Source organism: Patiria miniata, unplaced genomic scaffold (genome assembly GCF_015706575.1).
Source record: "Patiria miniata isolate m_02_andy unplaced genomic scaffold, ASM1570657v1 HiC_scaffold_19, whole genome shotgun sequence".
Lineage (NCBI taxonomy): Eukaryota > Metazoa > Echinodermata > Asteroidea > Valvatida > Asterinidae > Patiria > Patiria miniata.
In genome coordinates, this window is record NW_024037057.1 from 9,705,664 (window position 1) to 9,721,890 (window position 16,227).

At 40.2% G+C, this 16,227-nt stretch overlaps 2 protein-coding genes across 3 annotated transcripts; one reads left to right on the forward strand and one right to left on the reverse strand.

The window, feature by feature from the left end:
• The first annotated feature begins 31 nt into the window (after positions 1-31).
• On the forward strand, positions 32-5,476 carry LOC119725706 (microfibrillar-associated protein 1-like). 2 transcript variants are annotated; one of them, XM_038197239.1, is made up of 10 exons: positions 32-148; positions 907-1,022; positions 1,267-1,318; positions 1,729-1,908; positions 2,305-2,715; positions 3,040-3,148; positions 3,434-3,603; positions 4,032-4,191; positions 4,668-4,757; positions 5,023-5,476. In XM_038197239.1, the coding sequence occupies exons 2-10, from the start codon at positions 938-940 to the stop codon at positions 5,206-5,208; spliced, it is 1,443 nt and encodes a 480-aa protein (XP_038053167.1). In that variant the 5' UTR covers positions 32-148; positions 907-937; the 3' UTR covers positions 5,209-5,476. The 2 variants fall into 2 exon arrangements, with proteins under 2 accessions (XP_038053167.1, XP_038053168.1); XM_038197240.1 differs by having other exon boundaries at positions 910-1,022.
• A 1,067-nt stretch (positions 5,477-6,543) lies between these two features.
• LOC119725709 lies at positions 6,544-14,616 on the reverse strand. The gene is made up of 9 exons (XM_038197242.1): positions 14,477-14,616; positions 13,614-13,698; positions 12,367-12,633; positions 11,003-11,796; positions 10,664-10,804; positions 10,261-10,461; positions 9,668-9,728; positions 8,925-9,188; positions 6,544-8,596 (listed from the first exon to the last, which is right to left on the reverse strand). Exons 2-9 carry the CDS (start codon positions 13,645-13,647, stop codon positions 7,986-7,988), a joined length of 2,373 nt encoding a protein of 790 aa, XP_038053170.1. The 5' UTR covers positions 13,648-13,698; positions 14,477-14,616; the 3' UTR covers positions 6,544-7,985.
• Between the last annotated feature and the right edge of the window lie 1,611 nt (positions 14,617-16,227).

Sequence of the window (16,227 nt, forward strand, 5' to 3'; positions counted from 1 at the left end):
AAAGAGGGCGCCCCGTCAATTTTGTGATGTGTGCAGTGGATGGAAGCTGCATCGTCGTTTGTTTCCTAACTGTGATTGTTGTTAAAAGTCTTCTTTTTGAGAGATCTTGTCTCACATCACAGAAAATTTGTTCTTCGAATATTAAAGGGTAAGTTTGGTGTAATTCTGGTGTCGATAAGGACAGGATAAATTTAAGGGAAAGAATTCCATACTCGGCCTACTGGGACACCACTCGTCAGACCTCCTGCACTAAGTAAGTATACTCTATGGGCCATGACAGAAAAAGTATTTTAAGAATTTTTGCACTCCTTAGATCGTGTTTCTTCATCAGATTTACAACTTTTGGTACTTTTCAGGTGAGTGGTGGCCGGCCCAGTATGGAACTCTTTCCACATTTCCAATATTTAGTTAGCAGTTAGTTTTCTTGACTCCCCATAGACTTCGTACACAACCGCTGAAGTGGCGTCAGGTTGCAAAATTCATTTGAAATTAAATACTGAGATGTAGCGCAAGTGATAAACATTACACATGATGATGAATCTCGCTATAGTTTCTAAACCTTCTGTAAAAAAAAAATCAGTTTTGTGCAATAAATCCTGTAGGCCTATTGGCGGCCTGTCAGCCTGCACAGTAGCTGGTAACGATATTTACTGGTAAGTGTCTTGATCGTCATCTAAGGTAAAAAATTCTGCAGTAACCACAAAGAAGTCAACATAATGCTGTCATTGTTTTAACCAAATTTATAAGTTTATCCCCCTAGAACTCTAGGCCTGCGCACTTGCGGGGAGCCCCAGAGTTCTACATGTTCTAGAGGTAGGTTTAGGCGTAGGTAAAGCTTGCCATTGGACAAACAATCATTGCAAACTTCATGTACAAATTATTCAAAATTTTTATTTTTCTCCACAGCAGATAGCTTCATCGAGTGTTGGGATTCACCATGGCGACGGCATCGGAGATTGCTGCTGCCAAAAATGCACTCATCCAGTCGACGGCTGGTGCTGTGCCATTCATGAACGAAAAGGGTAGGTCAAAGGTCACAGGTCATATGTAAAATGTAGGGTCATCTTATTGTAGATACACAGTTTAATAAATACCTTGGTGTGGCCAGATTAATAATAAGAAAAGTTACAAAGTCAAACAATAATCCTGCAATCCATCTGTAATAGACACTGTGTTAAGACATCCCTGTTTATTCAGTGTTGGCAAAGTGTTGTGGTTGTTAAATTTATTATTATTTTTTTCATTTTTTTTTTCCATTTTTTTTAGGCGAGATGAGCATGCAGAAAGTGAAAGTCAAACGATATGTCACAGGAAAAAGGTACCAACTTCATTTTCATATTCATTGACGAAGCTTTATTTCCAGATATATTCATGAGTATTAACCCTAACCTCCCTGAATTCATCAAAATCCATACCCCTGTTTTGAGTATTTCGGTGGATTCATGATACCTTTATATTGAAAATGGGGATTTGGATGGATTCAGGATTGTAAGCCTAGCGGTACTGCAGGATTTTGATAGATTCAGCCAGGATACCTACATACTGAGCAGTTACCAACACCAAAATTGTTGTGCATGATGCAATAGGTGGATTTTGGCGGATTCAGGATACTTCCTAGAAAAAGTGCTTAAGGGGTTAGGGTTAATGATATCACACACCCAAAAAGTTCGTTTTCTTTAAGAAAGGAACATGAATAATAATTTTTTTTTTGGCCTCTTTCTCTTGTAGACCAGACTATGCTCCAGACAGCAGCAGTGATGAAGAAGAAACTTTGGAGGTTGCTTTTGTTCGCAAGTCCAAGACTACAGCTGGTGTGCCTTCGTCTAAGGAACCTGATGAGGAGGTCGACTCCAGACTGCGGCGGCTCAGGGAACGTGAGCAGGAGGTGGAGGGAGACGTGGTGGAGAGGTAGGTATCTTCCACAGGAGTCTTGGATATCATTCCATAGGGTGCAAGCAGGATTTTCTACCTCGAACATATCTTATGTGTCGCCTTTTGCAAGAAAATGAGCCTTGGTCCAACATTTTAATCCAGTTCTGAATGTTATTTGTAAATTTTGTTTTATTAGTATAACCTTGTTCAAGGCTGGCCTGTTGCAAGACATGACTAAGTAGTTCAACAAACTTTTGTTGAATAGAATCGGATATGAACCACAGACCTTGTACTGCTGTCTTGGTGCTTTAAGAGCTGTAACGTTGCTTTCTTCAAGATAGACAGGGGTGCTATTAAAACCTTAATGCCATGATTAGATGTTTTTACAGCTGGAGAATGTCTTTGAATTTATTTACAAATGTTTTTGTTCAGAATTGCCAGACACCGCCGCGTTCTAGGTCCTGAGGTCCTTGATGAGGGGGAACTGGAGCCAGAAGATGAGGATGATGCCGACGAAGAAAGTGATGACAGTGATCGTGACTACGCCTCCAGACGTCAGATGCACGTCGTGCATCGCATGGAAGCTGAGGAGAGCAGCTCAGACGAAGAGGAAGAATTAGACGAAGAGGAGATAGAGAGAAGACGAGCGATGATGAGGGAAAGAGCGCAGGGGCGGGGAGGACCTAAGGAGGACGAGGAGTTGTTAGGAGTTGAAGACGATGAGGATGTTGCTGAGAAGGAGGCAGTGGGGGATGAGGATGAAGAAGAAGATTCAGAGTATGAGGAGTACACAGATTCTGAGGAGGAGTCGGGACCGAGGTTGAAACCAGTCTTTGTTGCCAGGTAAGTAGTAGACTCAGAAGTTGAAGAACACCAGTGGTCTTTTTTTAGTGAGGTTGGCACTTGTAGGTGAGTCCATCTTAAAACTGTCAACAGTCTGGTTAAAAGTAAATCCCAAGTCTTTTCACAAGTCCACATTGGAAGTAACAGGTGATGGTAATGAAGGAATTCTTTTGTCACAGTTCAATTAAATAGCTTGTGACTTGAGTTAAGACTAGAGGACTTGTGATGGACGCCAATGAAACACTGCGTACGAAAGCGATCTCTCTCTCTCTCTCTCTGTCTGTGATGAAGATTCATCTTTGATTATTCCGTTTTTTCGAACAGGAAAGACAGAGTGACCGTCCAGGAGAAGGAAATGGAGGTGCAGAAAGAACGAGAAATAGAAGAGATGAATAAACTGAAGATAGAAGAACGACGGAAGGAGACACTTAGAGTAAGTGACTTTATGTGTCTGTGTAAGTTGTGTATCATAAGTTTCTTTGTTCAACTTTAAAATTGCTATAATTCACCTTTGCGGTTTATTTGAAAAAAATGTATCACAAAGTGTGATGTGAATATAAAAGTTAAGTACCCTGAATCTGGCAAAATTCTGCATAAAGTTTTGGAGTCCTACGTTGATGTATTTGATGAACAGCTCAGCTGCGATAAAGTTACATGTGCCATGTTTTTCCCAAGTCACTTGACCAAACTTGTCCTCTGACCTCTGACCTTTTTGCAGTTAGTAGAGAAGACCAATCGGCAGGAGCTAGAGTTGCAGGCCGAGTCATCAGTCAAAGACGCCAACTTGGCCAGCGTGAACACGGACGATGAGAATGATGAGGAAGAGTACGAGACCTGGCAAATACGAGAGCTAAAACGCATTAAGAGAGACAGGGAACAACGCGAACAGTAAGTACCATGCAGTGGCTATTGTCCTTATTCATGACCCGTTGAGGGCGACATTCAACAACATTTTGGGATATTCCTCGGCTGACTAATGTAAATTGAGTTAAACAGATAAATGCGATGCGATCAAGCTAAATGAGTCGTTTGTCAACCCTGGTCAAATTTTTTTTTATTACAAATTTGAAAAGGGCACAATCTCAGCATTAGTTCTGTGAAAACCGCATGCTGATGCCACCTTTAGTTAAAAAATTAAGGAAGTCGAACACCAAGACATGTGATGAAGTGATGTGATGAAGTGGCCCTATTTTGGCCTGCATCTCCAAATAAAAATTCCCGACAAATGACTCATGTAGCTTGATCGCATCACAAATATGTTTGCCATCAAAAGAAATCCATGTGATTTAACACTGTTGTTTCTTGTGTGACTTCAGAATCCAGAAGGAGTTAGCGGAGGCGGAGCGTCTACGCAACATGACGGAGGAGGAACGTCGTAACGAGCTACGAGTCAATCCCAAGGTGGTCACCAACAAGGCTGTCAAAGGCCGCTACAAGTTCCTGCAGAGATACTATCACAGAGGTGTCTTCTTCATGGTAAGAACATCTTGAAAAAATGGATAGAATCCTTCCTTATGTTTCAAAATTGTATTAAGAAACTTCCAAAATTAAGGATATTTTGCTGTAGGTGTGTTCAGATGTTAAGAATAGATTTTGAAGTATGGTCTTCCAACAACGCGGTAATACACGTTTGTATTTAAAAGCATTTCAAAATCTTTGGTATCTTTCTCTTCACGCCCTAGATCCTTCCAAACCTACAAGGTGGTTTTGGAGGATTTTGTAAGATTTTGTGGGGTTGAGAAGGTAGAGCCCAGCCACCATTTCTTTACATGGGGCTTGATACCACTTGAAATTTCGTAGATACAAAGAGAGTGCCATTGGGTTCCTGCAAAGTGGAAGATTATGTAGGATTCAGGAAGTTAAAAGGGTTACTGTACATTTTAACCTCATAATGTGATTAGAACAAACATTCGATGAAGACATTTCTTTTGTTTTTGTTCCTTCACCCTCAGGATGAGGAGGATCAGATTATGCAGAGAGACGTTGCCAAGCCAACCCTGGAGGACCACTTTGATAAGACTGTCTTACCCAAAGTCATGCAGGTAAAGTGAAGATTTCATGCTTGTATTTTATTCTGGAAAAAAAATTCATACTAATTATAAGCCATCAGCTGTATTTTATTAAATTTGAACTGTCTACTCAAGTTCTTGCTGAGAACTTGTAAAAGTGCAAGAAAAGTGTCATTGGGTTAATGACGAGTACAGGATCTTGAATGATTGTATAATCTTCCTGGGAAGAATCGTTAGGGACTTCATGTAGGATTGATCCCAATTTTGTTTAATTTTGCTTTTATTTCTCTTCCTGTAGGTCAAGAATTTTGGCCGTTCCGGCCGGACCAAGTACACGCATCTTGTGGATCAAGACACGACGGAGGTCGATGCACCATGGATGCAGGATTCAGCGATCGGCCGTAAATTCCAGGCCAACGCCGCCGGCGGGATGAAACAGAGTTTTGAGAAGCCAACTTCGTCACGCAAGGCGGCTTCTACATAGTGCTTATTAGTCTTGTGCTATATGTTTGATTTACGTTTCATCTTCTTTTACGCTGTTCAGTTCATGATGTAAACTGTGCCTACCCAGTCAGTCACTATCTGTTTCTACTAATTATCTTCATCTTTAAGCTCAGATTCTATACCGATAAGCCTTCGTACCAACATTCATATGTTAAGGATTTCAGTCAAACTACCTTCAAAGTTTGTTGCTGTTCATAACCCTCCTGCTATCTGAAGTCACAGTCAATATATCAATCCTCTTCCCCTGCCATGCCTTTTCGTGTAAAAGGCACCAACAGTCAGATCATATTTCAAGCAAGCACTGTGACTAGTCAAACTCAGTCAACAGACAAAAGCAGGCAAGAAGTAGGCACAGCTGGCTTATCAATCACCTACAGTCAAAGCACAGCTGTATCAAGTTACATAAACAATCACAGCCAGTCAATCCTGCTTTACGTAGGCTGGGAGCTCTTAACTGTTGAAAACAGTCACTTGATAGATTTTGACTGAAAGGACAACTTGGCACAGAAGGTATAGGTCTTAGGAGGATTGCTGCCAAGCCCCTTGCAATGGCCTCATCCAACTATTCCAACCGTTCGTTGTTGACTAGCGGGACATGTCTTCAACAGGTGTAATTACATGTACCTGTATATAGTTAATTGAATTTTCTTTTGTGATTTGTTGACATTATGAAGACGCCTAAATGAGTCATTTGTTATCACACTGAATGATTTCATTTTGGAACCGTTTTTATTTGTTGTTAGTGCAGCCTCAATAATGTACTTTTCCCAAAATTCTAGAACAGGAATAAAGGAAAAATTGTAAATAGTACTTGCCTTTGTATGATTCATTATTGTTTTTCAGTCGTCTAAGGTGTAGTATATGTTTATGTGCTTGAAGACTGAAAACCCAATTGCCGTCCAATTGCCGAATGATTTTGTAGGAACACATACAGGAAAAATGTATACACGTATATATACATTTTTACTGAAACGTTGTTAATAAAATATAGCCATCAAATTTCTATCATTCTTCGGAAAAAAATATAACACTGCATCCAACAGCTGAATATCAGTTTCATAACTTTTATACATTAAAATAATTTTACTGTTATTATTATTACTTTGCATTAGTAATCAAATTAAGTTTAACTGCCGTAAAATTTCTGTTTACAACAGTTTCATTCAGAAAATTGAAAATACAGTTCTTCAATTTACTAAGGATTAAAACAACTTCAAATTGACAAGAGGCTAAAGGACCCCCCCCCCCAAAAAAATGCAAATATTTTTCAGACTTGTTTGTACATGTATAGGACCAAGAGAAACACATTACCCAATTTAAGTGACATAGATAGCACACTTTAATAAAACTCACCGAAATAAATCGTTAAAATAAAACTACATGTACAAGGTGTACATATTTGATTGTCACTTTGCATAATACAGTAAGTATAAATGAAACTCACAAGGACAAAGCTTACTTTTAAGAGCTCTTTGTTATGAATATATGAAATATTTGTTTCTAATGAATATATGAATATATTTGTTTCTAATATTTACAATTTGGAAATGCATTCAACACAATATAATGCTCATGATTCAAGCAACTTTATAGCTTGACAGGCCAGTCTAGAAAAAATATTCAAGGGTATGTACATGTAGTTTAATTCATTAAAATAATACATCTTCATAAATAATTACACATAAATACGAAAACACATCATGAAAAATCTTCGGCTTATTTTAAGACACGATTCCTTTCAACACACCTTGAACATATCTTGAAGAATAAGACTCCAAGCACTCAGCTTATCAGAGATATTATTCCATAAAACACGGCTGAAATACCCTGCTTTAGGTCTGGGAATTTTTTACATTGGCTCATCTAGCTCCCAGACCTATGTTGCTGAGACTCAATGGGGCAATTCCGTAAAAGCCAATTCTCGACATCCGTCCAACCACATATTGTACAAGGTCGTGAAGGTGGCGGTACCTTGGTTTGGTCTGTAGTTGTTTTCTACTCATTAGATGTCACATTATTAGTGATGTATCACATTCACTTTTCCAACAGCAGCTCATTAAAGTGTCTTGACATGTACGTCAGAATTTATGGGTTTGCTCAATGGTTCTTGAGTCTTGAATGCTGCATGGTAACACACAGCAACCGATGACAACGGATGTGCAAATAAATAGATGTTTTCATCGGATGACATAATCCCGTCCATGCCTGTATTATTTTTGACACAGCATGGTGTTTACTGTTGACCAAATATGGGCTCCGTGCGCCAACAAAAGAGGGCGCTTTTTACCTCTTTTGAGAACCCCTTAGACGGGACACCGCGTGTACGTACTGTACTGGTTTGCGCACGACTTGTTTGTCCTGAATGTGCACAAAGCTAAGCCATAACGTCTTCGCGCGTGAGCGTCGGCCGTCATCGGCACGCAAATACGTTTGAATTTAACTTGCAATGGTTTCCCAGACAAATCCCCGCCCCAGTAACTTTGATTCATTCGAAATACTCAGTGGATGGACCAGGAACCAGTCTAGGTCAGACCCCCAACTCTCCTGTAGCCACCATCTCTTTGTGTGGTTTCATATTAATGTAGAACCAACATGTTATATTCACAAACAAAAATTGTAAAAATTTACCTTATATGGCAGGAGTAGAAATTTCTATGCAAGAAAACAGATCATTAATTAAAGTTTGTGCAATAAGAGGCCGGAAATAATGAAGTGTGATCCGAAACCAAAGCTGAAACCTAGATTTGGTAAACCACCTCATGAATCCACCTTTTCAAGTACCAATACTGCGTCATCGTTAGTAATAGCTAGCTGTGTGTCGTCAATGCACACAACGCCTCGTGGCTTATGCAGACCCTGCATAACACACTGCTCAAAATCACCCCGGGAACTGTACTGGTGAACGTGGCCCAGCGTGTCATCGCTGGACGTCACCACGACAAAGATGTCATCTTTAGCATTGCAGCAGACCCCCAGACACCATGCTGGTTTGTCGTGGATACAGGGATGGATCGTCTGCATTACTGCGTCACCGTCACCCATGATGTCCACTCTGCAGCTGTTCCAGCTGCTGACCAATAGCTGACCTTTAGAATTGACCGCCATGAAGTGTGGGCATGCGTGGAGTTGTCTAGTACCCACCAAGGCACCGTCGGTTGGTAGATGCTCCGTGACGACGTTCGTCGCAGCGTCGCCGATGAAAATCTTGCTGTCAGGACCGATAGCAACGCTGACCAGACCGACTTGTTTCTTGTCCGGGTTGGTCGGGAACGTGAAGGCTACATCTCGCTTCTCCGTGAAGACTTTGACTTCACTTGTCTCATCGACCGCGACCAAGTAGTCATGAGGCAGAACAGCGACATCCCACACTAGTTTGTCAGAACAGAAATTGGTGACAAAAACTTTATTTTTTTAGGAAAAATATTACAGCTGTGAATGAGATTAAATTGTTCACATTAAAGGTTGAGCAGTACTATAAGGCCATGTAAAAAATAAACAAATCGTCTGCTTTTTTTATTTTGTTTTTATTTATGCATATGTATTTGTGGATTTTGTATAAATTAGTTTCTCTTGAATTGTGTTTATTTTAAATTTACTTTATCTTTTTATTGTAAATTACTGTGCATTCAGCTTTTGAGCTGCTAAATGTGATAATAAACCCAAATAAATACATAAATAAAATGATCATGGACTTGCCTCTCTCCAGGGGAATGACATCTTGGACAATGCTCTTCGTGTCGCAAACCACCACTCGGTCGTTGGCAAAGTCAGCAATGACTACTTCACCCGTCTTGTAAGCCGCAATGCCGCGTAGGAGATGACTTGCATCTACGCTGGTCCTCGTTCCCAAATCTAACGATGCTTTGAATTTCCAGGGCGAGTCACTGTCCATCTGAGAACCACTCTCTTCTTTGGTCAAGCTGCCAGCAAAGTCCATCCTTCCTGTTTGACTTCCATCACCTGTGCAATCAATTCAAATTATCGGACGTTAGTGTTGCTTAACAGATTTCAATCTGGTGGTCGAGTGGTAAGACGTCTGCACTAGAAAGCAGGAGGTCCTGGGTTCTAGTCCCACCCGAGTGATTTTTTTCCAACTTTCACTCGGGAGGTAACACACTAGGTACATGTATAGTGTTTACACGTTGGTGAAGGGCAAAACCTAATTTGATTTACATCACCCCGACGCAAAATTCCATCGCTTGAATAGATTTCAATTTGCATGAGCTGGAATCAACTGAGAAAATATTGGCCATTCCATAAATTTAAGTTCAAAGTGCAACAATTTTCCTGTCTCTGTTACCCTGGTAGTTTGTAATTTGCCATTCAAGTATCATTAAGAACGACTTTAAACAATTTTGTATTTGTTGTAGTAGTTTGCTATTCATAATCACTCCCTGTGAATTTAACCCAAGGTGGACATTAATCAATTAAAAAAGCACCTGTCTTTTTCTTTGATTGGTGTTTCTGCTTGTCTTGTCTGTCCTCAGCACCAACACTGGACTGAATTAGAAATTAAGAAAAAAGTAAATGAGTGACTACAGATGAGAAAAAACTGTTTCATAAAGACATTTTTCTCTGACCATCATGGCAATCAATAGGTGAGTAGAATCAATAGGGACATTTTTATTTTTGAGCTTGGGTGTAAGTATTGACTATGGCAAGCAAATTTCTTATATGAAATATTACGACTGGGGACAATGTTTTAGAGCCTAGTTTCCAAATCGACATTAAGCCTACGCAGACTGCGCGCAGACAGTACGCGGAACTGTCAGCAAACTTGAACCAGGTTCAACTTTGCTTATTGTCTGCCAGGTAGTTTGCGTCCGTCTGAGTTGTCGGCGACACTTCCGGATGAAATGTTTTCATATGGCTGCATTGCAGTCTGGGTGCTGTTTGCGGTTCATTTTGCGTTTCTTGCGTCGATATCAAAACAAACAAACAAAAATCTTGAAAATTTCAAGAAAATTTTCACAAGCTCACTTGAGGATTTTAAACCCTCAAACTCCCGCTTACGATATTTCTGAAAACTCACCTCATCAACCCGTCCATGATGTACCGACATATGAACCGACCTTCTCGACGAATCACAGTCGCTCTGATAAACATCAACATCACACAAGCACTCTCTGTTCCCTTCCATTTTTTTAGCCCTGCTGTGATTGGCTGGGTCGAAGGAGAGGTCAAAGGTCACACTATGCATCTGGTTTTCCCACAGAATTTCCTTTGTGATGCACTGTTTTTGAAGAAATAAAGCAGAGATCAATTGTGAAAATATTGTGAAAAATGAATGAAATTCCTGAGATAAAAATGAATTTCAGAAATGAAAACTTATGATGGAATTTTCTGAGCTATCCAGCCTTTCTGCAAATCTTCCCATAAAAAACTCGCTCAATTTCAAGAATTGAAGAGAACTGTCTACACAGGCAACCTCTTACCCTTGTGCTTGTTTCAACCTTGAACCCAGGGCTGATGTTCGTGAGCTGTAACATCAAATCACCACCGCGCCACGTGACTTCCAGGCAGCGCGCTTCATCCAAAGCAGCGAATGGAAGTGCTTCTTGGCTTCTGATGACACACTTCAAGGGGAGAAAACACAAAACACTTTGAACACTATATTTTGCGGGAACCAACAAAAATGCCCGAATGACTGCAATATCAATATTATTGCAGTCACCCAGGTACTTTTTACGAAAGCATTCAATACGCTATTATTTTTACCACTGGAAGCCTGATATAAATAATAATATGACATATTTACTGTAACATTTTCACACCTGTTTTGATATGTTGGTGTCATTCCAGATCAGAACACAGATCCGAAAAACGTCTTCAGTAGGACCTTTGATGGGAGAACAAACGTACATCTTCATTGTCTTGCTGCACCCCTCACTGGACGGTGTTCCAAATATGGCGTATCTTGAGAAGTGATCTAGCGCTAGGATGATCTGTTGTTGATTGATGATCAGGTTATTGTTCTCATCCGGGCTCAGGTTATTCCAGTCTCCCGAGTGAGTTTCCTCCGACTCAGAGTAAGACACGCCTGCCGTGATGTCCCAACCAGCACCGCCATTTGTTGCAAAATGTGGAAGGTGGAGCACGACGCTTTTTAGGAATGTCAAGCCGGAGGGACCACACTCAACGAGGGGGGAGAGTATGGCTCTGGAACGAAGACCAGACACTGATTGGACCATTGGATTCACATAGAGGTACACCTCTTGTACTTTACCTGACGGTATAGCACCTTGGGGGACGTACAAGAGAACGTCATACTCAGGGAGACCGAGCGTCCCGCCGTAGAAATCAAAATATCCTGCGACAAAGTCCACCAACCGGCAAGTGCTGCCGAGTCGTTCCATGCCGCGTAAGTGCGCGAAGCGTCGGTGGAACACTGCGCGTAGGGATTTTATGTGTTCCACACTGTTCAAGCGTTTGAGGCATCTGTGATGTTGGTCTGGTTCCTGGCCTTGGTCGGGATGCTCTTGTGTAGGTTGGCAATCATTTTCTGGATTTGATTCCGACAAGTCAGTCAGGGTAACTGACTGCAAAAAGCTACCACTCAGGTAGATATCTGAGGAATAAAAGAAAGAAAACATGTATCAGTCTGGTAACCAACCAAGTCAAACTTCAGTGCCTCGGTTAAATATAATGAAGTATACTGATTTCAACAATATTTTTCAGGAAAAGTTGAAGGACAACAAATTTGATGGAACTGCTAAAATACAGAAGTTTGCTATGCAGTAAAAGAACCTCTTAATAGCAAGAACAACTTCCAGCCCAAAAAATGTCAAACACTGTGTACTGCAGAGCTCTATGAAATCTGCCAAGGAATATGACAGAGGTGTTTTTCATATTCCAGTCAGGTTGGTGCAATGGTTCTTTCCTCGCCTTCCACCTCTATGGCCCGGGTTCGATTCCTGCCCTGGCCCACATGTGCACTGGGTTTTCAGTCCCTACCTGATTCTGTGGATTTACCCAGAATATTCTTCTGGAGTTTTCCTCCCAAGTCTAAAACTGTAACTTGCATTGTCTTCTCTCTGCAGGTTTCTTCAGGCTTGCAAGCTACAGTGCCAAAGCGCTTTTGAGGAATCCTTGGTTTCATTACCAGAAATCAATAAATAAAAACAAATAAATAGTTTACCTTGAAGTTCATCAGCCAGATCCTGACGACCACATTTAACCAACGCCGCTTGCAGCTTTAAGCAATTATCCTGCCTCCAGTCCGAGTTCTGTCGCCAGGAGACCAACATCTTAAAGATGCATTCCTCTGCTCGGTGATAGTCCTCTTGCAGCCTGTCGATAGTGGCACTCTTGAAGCCCAGATAAGTAGAGAGTTTCAACCACTCATGGCCGAGGTTGCTGGCTAGCTGTCTGAAGTATTGGTCCACCAGAATCCCACTGGCTACACCTGATGGAGTTAGAAAAAAACCAAATATTTTAACCAATATTCCAAAATGTAACACTGAGGATTTTGAAGGATTCGGTATTGGATGGCCAAGAGAATATTTCTTAAAGACAGTGGATATTTTGCCGCCACCGGCAAATTAGATCAGAATGCTATTTTGTTATCAATACTAATACTTAGTCAACTAGTAATACGTTACAGTGACGGTACATTTTATTTCATTTTATTTCATTTATGTTGTATTTAATCTATTTATTTATATATTTGTTTATTTATTTATTCATTTACTGATTTACTTACTTATTTATTTATTTATTTTTTTACTCTTATTGTAATTTTTAATTGTATTTTTAATTATATTTTGCATAACTGCTTAATTTTATAAATATTTTATTTAATGAATTTTATCCTAAATGTACTAATCACTGTTATCCAATTAGTTTGGAGAGCCCCTCGACAGAAACTTGTTTCTTTTGGGTAATCCTGCGGGAGCTTTTTGGGTGTTGTTTTCTGTTATGTTTTCTGTTATGTTTACTACTCAGTGTTATTTGTACATGTAATTGTTTTCTCTATGATTCACTGTTTGTAATATCCCGGAAAATGAAATAAATAAATAAAAAATAAATAGGCCTAAATAAACAAAAATGGCTGTCATGGAGCTACCACAGTAGGCAAGTGGATAGTGAGATTACCTATGGATCGAATAATCCCTGGTTCAAAATTCAAATCCACCAATACCCATTTTTCATCTGTTTTTCTTCTTCAAATTTATAGTTGGGATAGTTTAATTTCAGGGAAAAGAAGAGATCGAGAACCTAAGTGTCTTGCAGTGATTCCATCAAAACTACTGATGTGGGTTCTCAGAGCACATGACGTTGTAGGTAGGGTAATGCTGGTCACAGCAAACTATCCACTGTCTTTCCACTCTTTTCAATTCTCAAAGTTTACAACCGAAAACATTGTAAAGTTGTATCTGTACTTACTAGGTGCCGGTGGAGAAGTATCTTTGCTGTCCATGATTCACTGAGTCAACCAACATAGGCCTGGGTAGAAAAAATGGTGTCATTCCTGCATGATAATAAAACAAAGACAATTGATGTTGCTATATAACTCTTCATTTTGTGAATATTCTCAATCAATCTTCAGGTATTAAACATGTTGTTACAATAGTCTTGTACTTGCACAATAGCAGTTTAGTCCTACAACGTACGACCAACCAAAGTCTAACTCTAAATTCAAGAAAAGGAGTTAAGAAAAGAATGCTGCAATCTGTCACTGCAATTTTTAATAAAATATCATCACAATGAAGGTCAGTTATTGCAAAAACGATTAAGACATGAAAAGTAAGACTGGAAAAAAAATCCAATTTTGTTAAGAAATACTTAAAAACTTTCTTGACTCTCCATAGACTTTGTACACAACCGCTGAAATATGGCATCAGGCATGTCAGGTTGCAACATTCTTTCCGGAGTGCATTATAGCGCCCCAGAGTTAAATACTTATAATGCCGGCAAGCAATTAAATGCTGTCCTTGAGCTGTGCTAGTACAACTACAAAGTTCAAGTCCAACTTCTTGGAAAACCCAGATCCAATAGTTAACGTTTGGGGTTTTCCCGGCAGAAGTGTGAGTCATCATCATGGTCCGTGGTCCACCAATGACATCTAGGCCTACATCGTGGTCCATCCACATCCATGGAGAAATTTTAGGCCTACGTTTTCTCCATGGATTACATGTGATTTCTTCCAAATTCAATGGTAGATACAATGTAAAGGCCTACAGCAAGTCATAATGAAGTGTTGGCACTGTAGTCAATTTTTTTCCGGATTAAAAATAAAAACATTTTACCATTTATTCCTATCTCGATTTAGTTGCCTGCGAGTTGCGACGCCATCCCAAACAAACACCTGCAAACATGCAGCTAGCTAGCAAGCGAGGCTGTAGGCTTGATCATCGAACGTGCGTCATGCGCCGGTACCGGCGCATGACGTGCACAAGTACTAAAAGTACACCAATATGAGCTGCAAGTGCCCGGCGCCCTCTATCACCTCGGAAGGCCTACCGCTAATTATTTTTAGCACTCCCCTTTTTTTAGTAGACCTAATTCTTTGCATTAACAAGGGAAAAGATTGAATGTAAACTGAATGTAAATGATGTGGAATTACTGGGACAGTTACTAAGTCTTTGAGATCATTTCCCGGGCCCAAAACTCATAATTATAAGTAGAGATTCATTATCGTTCCAGCAGTTATAAGCCCCTCCCCCAGCATCTATCTTTCACATATCAACTGATGGCAAATATATAACCTTCAAACAATGACAGCATTCTGACCATTCACTGAATTTTTTTTATTGAACTCCTGGTCACCAGAAAGTAAAATCCAAAATTTAAAAAGGGTAACTCATTGAAAGAACTTCAGAGATGCATATTTTAGTTGATTTACGTCTTAATTTGGAAACACATTTACTTGAGACAGTACAATAAAAGATTTTAACACTGAAACCTGCAAGTCAGTGCGGGACCCAGCATTTATGGAGGGGGGGGGGGGGGGGGGGGGGTTGCCGGACCCAGCATTTAGGGGGGGGGGGGGTGTTCGTGGGGTGCTGAAAATGGAGGAAATACCCAAATTTATTTGCCCATGTGGGTGAATATTTCTGTCTTTGAAGTGATTACATAACCAGTGGACAGCAGAAAAAAAGAAAAAACACAAGAGGTACCTTCTAAAAAATGCTTTTAATTAATGTGAAAAATAGAGGGGGTGGGGGCTCTCCTCTGTATCCTCTACTGCAAGTAAAATCTTGCGTCAGATAAGAAATATGATAGACTGAGATAAGTTTATAACACAGCCATTACCTTAATATTATTTTACATTTATAACAAGTACATGTATTTCTAGACTACATACACTAAGGCCAAAAAAAAAAAATATTCGGTCTCTGGTCAGACCAAAGTTCCGGAATTGACGTGGCGATGCAGCTTTTTTTTTTTTTTCTTCAAGCTTCGATTGTACAGACAAGGTGGGGTACTATTTTGCTTTTTTGGTGTCCTCATGTACATTGGTGTCCTCCATAATTTGCCTTGTGCAATTTCCCATTCCTTGGTGCTCTTTGGTAAAAAAAATTGAGGAGGTGTGGCAATAGAGGGCGCTGTTGGAACTACCGCGGAACATTTTGGAAAAAAAAAAGATTGACGCGCATGATTAAAATCGACGCGCGCGCTGACCAGAGACCGACTTTTTTTTTTTTGGCCTAAGGCAAAAAAAAAAAAATATTCGGTCTCTGGTCAGACCAAAGTTCCGGAATTGACACGGCCACGCGGCTTTTTTTTTTTTTTTTTTTGCTTTTTTTTTTTTCTTCAAGCTTGGATTGTACAGACAAGGTGGGTACTATTTTGCTTTTTTGGTGTCCTCATGTACATTGGTGTCCTCCATAATTTGCCTTGGTGCTTTCGATCATTTGCCTTGGTGCAATTTCCCATTCCTTGGTGCTCTTTGGTAAAAAAAATTGAGGTGCGGAAATAGAGGGCGCTGTTGGAGCTACCGCGGAACATTTTGGAAAAAAAAAAAGATTGACGCGCATGATTAAAATCGACGCGCGCG